Genomic DNA, 8,497 nt, shown 5'->3' with positions numbered 1-8,497 from the left:
GCCTAGCTCGGCGCGGCACCCCGCAGCGAGAGAAGAAAAGAGAGCCCAGGAAGTGGAAGTGTTTGTTACCAAGTGGCGAGTTGGGCTGATCGGGCGGGGCTGGGCCGGGGCTGGGGCCCGGTTCCAGGTACTGAGCCCGGAGGCCCTACAGGCTCCGCTCTAGTTTCCAGGTCATGGAGGGGGATTTAGAAGAGCCAGCCTCGGGGTAAAGGATCCTCAACGCTTTAAACCGCCTTCAGCCAAAGCCTGTTGCATAGCTGGGCTCGAGAGAGGAGAGCGACAGTTGCCGAGGAAACCACCCCATAACCCCCCCTCACTCCTCCCCCTCCCCAGGGCCAACTTAAGAACCGGACAGATGTCTTCTGTAACACAGTAACACTGTAACAGGGTAACTGTAACAGAATAACTCCGGAGTAGAGTTGTTTAAATAACAAAGTTTCTACTTGTGGAATCACCGCGCTATCCCTGGACTTGCCGTATAGATAGAGGTTTGGGCTCTGATCCCTTCTAGAACCTTGTAGGGCTGAGAGGCTGAGGTTTCTTGCAGCCCACCTGGAAGACCGGCTGCCTGAGAGCAGATAAATAATTAAGAAAGGGCTTAGTTTGGGCAGTAACCTTTAGCCGGGGAGAGAGGGCGGGGGAGACAGCTAGGTAGTCAATCTCAGGATTCACTCCAGAGGGAATGGAAGACTGGCTGTTTTCAACAGAAAGAAAAATGACGTGTATTGTGAGATAAGCGTTCCAGCTCCCTCTTGCTAGCACAGATGTGGCCACAGAGGCTGGGGGGAGGGTAGTAAGTTAAGTGTGAGTCGAACCTATGAGGACACCGAAGGGTGAGGATGGAATGATTTGGGCGTTGGGTAACAAGTTTCCCACAGCATGCCACGTAACAAACTCTCTAACAAGATCCTTCTTCTGGGAATAAACAGGAGGGAAAAACCGGTCAGAGTATATTTTCCAAAATACTGCAATTTAATTCCGAAAAACACAAATGCCAGAGGCTGGACTAGAGCTCTGGCAATCTGCTCAGAGCCCCAGAAGAGAACTGGGAGCCCAGGCTCCTCCCTGATTTGCCTGTGAGAGGTCACAGAGAGCTTCCTTATCATCCCAAGTTTAGAGTGCTGACTCTGCTCTGGGAGCAAGATTTCTGCCTTGAAAGCAAATACAGTAACCTCAGAAATGTGCAATGCATACTTTCTTGGAGCCTCAGTCTCTGCCCAACTTACAGAGATATAGTAAAGCTTCCTGTAGGTCGTGGATCTGCACACCAAGTGTCCTTCGAAGGGTGAGGTCAGTGCTTTAGGTGACACATGGCCTTGGGTCTACGGGGACTCCTTGTTGCCCCTCTCTGTACCCTAGGCTTGCTCACACTATCTTGTTTTGCACACATTACATTAGCTCACCCCAAAATGGACACCTTCCTACCCTCCTCTCAAACCTGATTTAGTGGAAGAGGGAAAGATAAAAACCATTTCGCCCTAGTATTGGTCTGAAGTTAAAAGAGCAGGGCTTGAGGGGAGGAGGGCATAGAGCTTGGGGCTTAATGGGAAAAAAATGAACTACGGGTTTGTTCAGTTCCACCTCCCACCCATTCTAGGAGCCAACACGTTCTTTATCTGGCTCCAACCTCTGCCTTAAATAGCTGTGGTGCTGTACACCTTGTCTCCAGATTGGGAGGGAGGGGAACGTTCTCCAGACTCTGACCTCTGGTGTCTAGGAACCCAGGTGGAAAGCTGATGAGAGAGGTTCCACGGGAGAGCAAGCAAGGCATCCCCTGGGATGTGAGGTCCAGAGAACAGGAAGAGATGTTTTCAAGTGCCCCACTGTGCATGTGTGCTGTAGGAAAAGCTTGTATACACTTCTAGAAGGAGAGTCGGGAAAGCCAGAGGTAGCTGACACACTCACCCTAGTAATTGCTATTCTTCTTATGACAATCTCCATGTTTATCTTTCCTGAGGTTTTTGGGCTAGCTCCCAGCACTAAAGCCCCTCTTCTTGGGAAAGGCTGTCTTTCTGGGAGCTGGAGGAAGAGAAGTCTGGGGTCTCCTTCACCTCCTTAGTGAGGATTGGTGATGGGGTCACAACCAACTCCCACACCCGAGCAGGGCTTTGGCGCCCCCTGGTGTCATGCTGGTGCAGGAACACAGTTGCTAATAGGGAGGCCTAGCTTTTCAGAACTTAGTCCCAGAAAGCAAAGGACCACCAAGTCCATACCTATTTTGGGTTGGCGTGGGGGGCACACTGGTACCTTTTGTGTTATTAGTTTATGTATATTAAGATAAAGTATGAGTATTTAATCCTTCCCATGATTCAGGGAAGCTAAAGAAACTAGGGTAATGGCTACCTCCCTGGCAGAGGCTGCCCACTGAGCCCCCAGCTTCTCCTAGTTGGCGTGGTAGTTGGAGTAACTGCATCCCCAAGGGTCTCTGGGCCTCTCATGGCCCCTCAGGAGTCACGCAAAGGAGCAGCAGCTGGATCGCTTCTTCTGGGACTCCACATAGTCTCGGATCTGGAAGCTGGGTTCATCAGGTTGCTTCCCTGCGCGATATTTCAGCTCCCTGGAATAGGAAAAATCACGGGGCTGGGAGGGTTGAGCCTGAAATCCGCCCCCAACACCACCACTGGCCTACTAGATTGCCCTCCATCCCACCTCAGGCTCCCCTTCCCTGTTCAGCTCTTACTTGGCAATTGCCAGAAAGGCCAACTCCACATTCATGCCAGTCTTGGCACTGGTCTCCATGAAGGGAACACCATACTCCTGCCCGGGGGAGAGCATATCCTCAGGGCTTGCTTCTGGCCTTTCTCGCCATTCACCCAACCCCACTGGCAGTCACTTACTCTGGCCAATGTCTCTCCATCCTCAGAACGGATCACTCTTTCGCTGCTTACATCCGCCTGTCAAGCCCATACAGTCAATCAACTTCTGGGGAAGGAAGACTCCACCCCGGAAAGCCCATCTTTCGCCCCAGGAGCAAGCACTACCTGCCCTCTTCTGGTAGCCTGAGGGACTGCAGGCAGGTGTGATTGGCCTGGGGCCAGGGTTTCTGAGTTGCTCAGGCTGTGTGCCCGATGCCAGCCCTGAGCACTTGGGGAGGTGTGTAACTCTAGCAAAGGGTGTGGCGACCCAGCTTCATCAGGTAACAGCAGCTGAATTAAACCCTTTGTACTTAACCCCTGACCCTGACCCTGTCCATAATGATGTAAGGATGACTGGCAGCTGAGTCACCCGGCATCTCTCTGGCGGCAGTTGAGGCTGTTGGTGGGAGGGGCTACTGTTTTGGGGCGGGACAGGCAGAAGCCACAAGACATGCCTGACTTCCACATTGGAGGCCTCGGAGTCCTCTGCTGGAAGGATTTTAGGTGGCTATGGAGCTCGGTGGGGCTGGTGCAGGGGCAGTGGGAGAGAAAGGCCAAAGTGCACTGACTACACCACAGAACCACTCACCTTGTTACCTAGCAGCATGATCACCACATCCCTCTGGGCATACTCATGAATCTCTGTGAGCCAAGCCTGTGGGAGAGGGGAAGCTGAGCCAGGCTGAGGCCAAGGACCGGGGTATTCTTCTCCTAGAGTGCTCTGTTGGGATTCTAAAACCACAAAAGGGCTCAGCAATCAAAAGCAATGTGATCAGCCGTGCGTGGGGGCACAGGGTTTTATACTCCCCGCACAGAGAGGTGGGTAGAATTGGAGGTCAGTCTGAGCAACCCTACCTCAAAACCAAAACAATCCAACAATAACAAATAGGAATTGGAGGTGGGGATGACTAAGCGAGGCTGGGGATGTAATACAGTAAATACTTGACTATACAAGGCTCTGGGGTCCATTTTATTGTATTGCACTTCTGATCAGTAAGTACTGTGATCGATTAGTGATGTCTGTCACGAGAATAGGATCAGAGATGGCCATGCTATCCAGTTTATATCCTTTTATACCTATCTGTCTTATCCCCTCAGTTTGCTTGTCAGTCCTCAAGGTCTAGAAGCACACAAAACCATAATAACGTTGTGCACAGAGCAGTGTTTGCATTTGTTGGTTAAGGCCTCTCTAATGGTTTGGCTGTGAGGACACAGCCACTCACTCATCTTGAGTTGCAACTTGGCCTGGATACATGTGGAGTTTTCTGCTTGGGCTTTCCCTGTGAAACTGTCCACGGTGAAGCTGGGACTGTCCTGAACACACTCATGAATCACAGTCAGGGCTATACAGGGAACATCAGCCCGCTCGGTTTCCATGTCCACATGGCATTGAAATAGTCACTGCTGAGTGTCTTTCAAAAGTGATAGGTTCTATGGTCTATCTGTTTTTATAGGATTCAAGCAATTTGGTCTGCAGAAGCCCTGTTCTGGCTGCTCATTATAGGCAAGGAGGTTGGGGTGGTAGAAGGACCTTGGGGAGGGGAGGACCTACCCTGATGTTGTCAAAAGAAGATTGGTTGGTGATGTCATACAACAGGAGCAAAGCTGGAGGGGGACAGATATAGAGGAGTTCAGGGCATCTGCAGAGATGCTGTGGAATGGGGAGGGGACAGAGGACAAAGGGACTTACCCTGAGCATCTCGGTAATAAGCATGGGTCACACTGCGGAAGCGCTCCTGTCCTGCAGTGTCCCAGATCTAGGAAAAGAGAGAGTGAGAGGTGGGAAGGAGGCAGGGCTAGCTGCTGACTGGAGGGCTCATGCTGTGGTGTGAGAGCTATCTGTGAGATGCGGGGGCAGGGGGGGGAGGCTTTTCCTTCTCTGGGTTTCTCACAGTTCTCACAGGCTCCCTAGAACCTGCTGACCTCTTAAATGTCTTTTCTGGGGTCCTAAACCTATTTACTGCTGTTTCCTTTTCTCCAGCCTAGGGGTTGGGATCCTTAGAGCAGTAGAGACTCAGAAAACTGGGGTGTGTGTGTGGGGGGGAGTGGAGGACAAGGGAGGCTAAACCCTGCTGAGGGCACTTAGAGTTGCCTTTGATAGGAGAGAGGGTGTCTGGGAACTGCGTTTTCTGCAGATATCAAACAAAGAAAAGCAGTTTCCTCTCATGGGCCCCACAGGAAGTTACCCCAGGCTGAGGCCAGAGCTTCAGGCCTGTGGTTCAGGTTGAGAAGCAAGAGAAAGCCCCTCCCCCACCACAGCTTCTGATCCTCATACCTGAAGCTTCACCCTGGCACCATCCACGGTCACCACTTTATTCTGAAAGAGAAAAGGGCAGAGGGTCGGGACAGGAAGGAAGGGGAGGCTTGCCCCCTGAGTTCTGCCAATTTTCTGTCCTGGTCTCTCTCCAGGCCTGCAGGCAGTGTGGTGAGCCTGAGCCATCTTCAGTCAATATAGCAGTGGGGGCTGCTCCAAGATTACTCCATTCATGGTTCTTATAACCTAGGCAGGCAAGGAGAACCTTCAAACCCGCCTAGTCCTCTCTCGGCCTCAGCAGGCAGCACAGGGAGGGTGTGGGCAGTTCTGTCCCTTCTGCACTTCAACCTGTCTCCCAGGGTTCAACTTTAGGAATGAGGCACCCATTAGCAGCATCCTGAGGCCTTCAGAGGCTTGACCTGCAGGACCATCTTCCTTCCAGCTACCCATGATTCTCTCAGTGAAGCCTCAGCCCTCCATCCTCTGGGAGAAGCGTGATGCTTCTTCTGCTGGTCCACCCGCTAGGGTTAGGCCCTTTCCCTCTGGGATCCTTTGATGTGCAGTACTCAGTGGTCCGGCTTGCACACTGATAAAGAGAGAGATCTTAGATACCTGGGGGTGGGGAGTGGGTGGGAGACAGCCCTGAGATCTGTCGTCTCCGAATCCAGCCCTTAAGCCACTTAGCGATTGCTTCTTGAAAACTGACTTTGAGGAGACCAGCTCAGATGGCCACTAGCAAGGGGCTCTCAGGATTTCGACCATGAAACTAACTTGTTTTGGGGGACGTTATCCAAGAACAGAGAAGAAGGTGGGCAAGATGCCAATCCTACCCAGACTCCTTTGACCTAGCCATCTCTGGGATCCTGGTGGGAGTACCTCTGGGGCCTTCCAGGCAGTAAGCCCCAGGTGCCTTCAGGATTCAAAGCAGACAAAGAGAGGGCACCCGTTTCGAGCCTGAGCTGTAGCCCAGCTCACTGCAGGAGAAGCCTGCAGCCACCTCACCCTGAAGTCTATGCCGACAGTAGCTATGAAGGTTCCGGACAGGAAGGCCCCGTCTTTGAATTGGATCAGGAAACAGGTTTTGCCGACGCCCGAGTCTCCAAGAAGCATCACCTAGGAGATGGGGGCAGAGGCAGTTAATGGTAACTGGGGAGGACAGGGGTGTCTTCTGGGGTTTCAGATGCCCTGGAGAGGGTCAGAGAAGGAGAGAAGGGTAGAGAAGGATGCTAGCAGGACAGAGGGACTCTTGCCTCCAGTGAGCCTGTCCCTGCCATCACTGTGCCTATCTCCCCCAGTCTCCTTGCCTCAGCCTCCTAGGTTCTCCCTCTGAGCTTCCTGTACTAGCCAATGTCCTTGAAGTGGAGCTGAGACCTTCAAAGTGCTTGGCGATCTCCAGAGAACTTCACGTTCGGACGGTCTGTACCTTGGGTATGTTTGCCTGTTTGCCCATTGCTGAACAGCTCAGAGATAACTGCTGCTCAGGTGGGTAGGAGACCCACTCAGCGAAAAGGACCTCTCCTCCAGTAGCCTACCAAGACTTGAAGGGTGGCTGGGAGCATGGCGGTGTAGGTCCTTCATCCCAGCATTTGAGAGGCAGAGGCAGGCAGATCTTTATGAGGTCAAGGGCTAGCCGAGGATAAATAGTGAACCCCCCCCCCCATCTTAAAAAAAAAAAGACTTGACAGGCAGGACACTCCTTTTAAATTACTATTGTTTGAGTTTCCTTTTGGGTCAGACATGTAGTTGGAATGTCTAATGAGGGCTTATGCTCATAATAGGCTTGCAGGAATTAGGGAAGACTGGAATTTATTCTGAGACGGAGAGACAGTTAGTCTGAAGTTTTTAGCAGAAACCTCCCGAGAGGGACAAACAGCTGCAAATTGGCATCTTTGGGTCATTGTGGAGAACATGCAGGTATGGTGGAGGGAGCTCTTTGCTCAGTCATCCTGGAGGATGGAGGTGTGGACTCGACGCTGGGATGTTCTCAACTCCCTGGTTAGACTGTCAATGAGGTTGGAATTGCTCGGGACTCTCTGAACTTGACAGAGGAGCCAAAAAACTAAGAAAGATGCTTTTCCTTAGATATAGGGTCTTGGGATCGATTAGTTGGTTTTAGTGCAGAGATGTCGGAGTGGGCCTGAGAAGAAGGGCTGCAAGGCTGAGTTCCTGTAGTATAAAAACCCTACTGTGTGCTTTGGGGGAAATTTTCATAATTTTTCTGCGGCTTGCCTACCACAGTAGGAGAAAAGTGGGGTGGGGTGGGGTGGGGGAGTGGGGTTCATTCCTTTGAGGCCTTTCTAGAGCTCGTCCATGTCTAGGACTGACAAGACTGACTTGAACCACTTAGGACTCAGAGAAGAGTGCCTGGGATGGGCACTCAGAGAACTGAGACCCGAGACCTAAGGTGCTCCAAGGAGTTTTCCCATCATGCCCTTTTCCCACAGCCATGGACTCAGGACTGGGCCAAGCCTGGCAGGTCCAGGGGGTCAGCTATTATGAGGTGCTGTTGGCAGGCACTCTGATGGCTCTGGGGCCCCAGCCCCACAGGGGAAGGAGGGAGGGAGGGAGGGAGGGAGTGAGGCAGGCAGGCGAATACTGGTATTTGTGTACTTTGCAGATCACAGCTGCCTTGAGCAAATGATGCAGCCAGTCACCCAGCCCATCAAGTCCACCAAACACAAACAGCTGCTCAGCCTTGCCACCTCCTAGGTAAACAGTTCAGTTGTCCTGCAGGGCAAGGATGTCAGGAGATCCCCATCAGCCCGAGGGGGCGGGGGTGGGGGGGTGGACATCAGCAGCTCCCCTCCCCTGAGGACTTAGAGCCCCATTTCCTGCCACAAGCCCACACAGGACGCCTATCTCAACGTCTCTGGGTGGGTAGGCTGGCTGACTGGCTTCCCCTGAAGCCCTGGGGGGTGGAGATGTGAGGCTCCCTGTGAGAGTGAGATCTGGTATTGGGGAGGAATCAAGACCCTGAGAGAGGCAGGTATCCTCCAAGACCAGGTATCAGCTCTACCTGGCATAGATCTCACGTATCTCTTTAACTCTGTAGAAAAAGGTGCAAGCTGCTGGCCAGCTTAGCGTCTCTTTTTAGAGTTCCATGTACTTGCTTAAGCCAAGGACACAGATGAGGGAGGTGGTGGCAGACTGGTGTCCATGATTCTCCCACATCCTTTTTGTACAGGGCTTTCCAGAGAGTTGCCGTTATGGCCGTCAGCTGGGGGTTGGGGAAGGGTGGGCCACTGTCACTAATTGCCACGTTCTTTCTCAGCTTCTGAAAATTCCCAAGTGGACTTGTAGGCTGGCTACACACAGCCTGGGGTGTTGGGAAGGAGCCGTGAGACTATGTCTGGGGGCAGTGGGGGAGGGAAAAGGTGGAATTTACTGC

The 8,497-nt window shown here is 52.4% G+C and overlaps 1 protein-coding gene across 4 annotated transcripts in view; it reads right to left on the bottom strand.

The window, feature by feature from the left end:
* Positions 1 to 949: 949 nt before the first annotated feature.
* Positions 950 to 8,497, bottom strand: part of Rab37 (RAB37, member RAS oncogene family) — a 67,082-nt gene continuing 59,534 nt past the window's right edge. For 2 of the 4 annotated variants that reach the window (NM_001430326.1, NM_001430327.1), the window contains 8 exon segments: positions 950 to 2,557; positions 2,681 to 2,757; positions 2,838 to 2,894; positions 3,445 to 3,510; positions 4,408 to 4,460; positions 4,546 to 4,612; positions 5,131 to 5,172; positions 6,112 to 6,222. In NM_001430326.1, the coding sequence (NP_001417255.1) occupies positions 2,452 to 2,557; positions 2,681 to 2,757; positions 2,838 to 2,894; positions 3,445 to 3,510; positions 4,408 to 4,460; positions 4,546 to 4,612; positions 5,131 to 5,172; positions 6,112 to 6,222 (579 nt within the window). In that variant the 3' untranslated portion in view covers positions 950 to 2,451. 4 annotated transcript variants of the gene reach the window in all.

This window comes from Rattus norvegicus, chromosome 10 (genome assembly GCF_021556685.1).
Source record: "Rattus norvegicus strain SHRSP/BbbUtx chromosome 10, alternate assembly SHRSP_T2T, whole genome shotgun sequence".
Classification (NCBI taxonomy): Eukaryota; Metazoa; Chordata; class Mammalia; order Rodentia; family Muridae; genus Rattus; species Rattus norvegicus.
The sequence above is the reverse complement of the archived record's forward strand: the minus strand, read 5'-3'. Positions and strand labels throughout refer to the sequence as shown.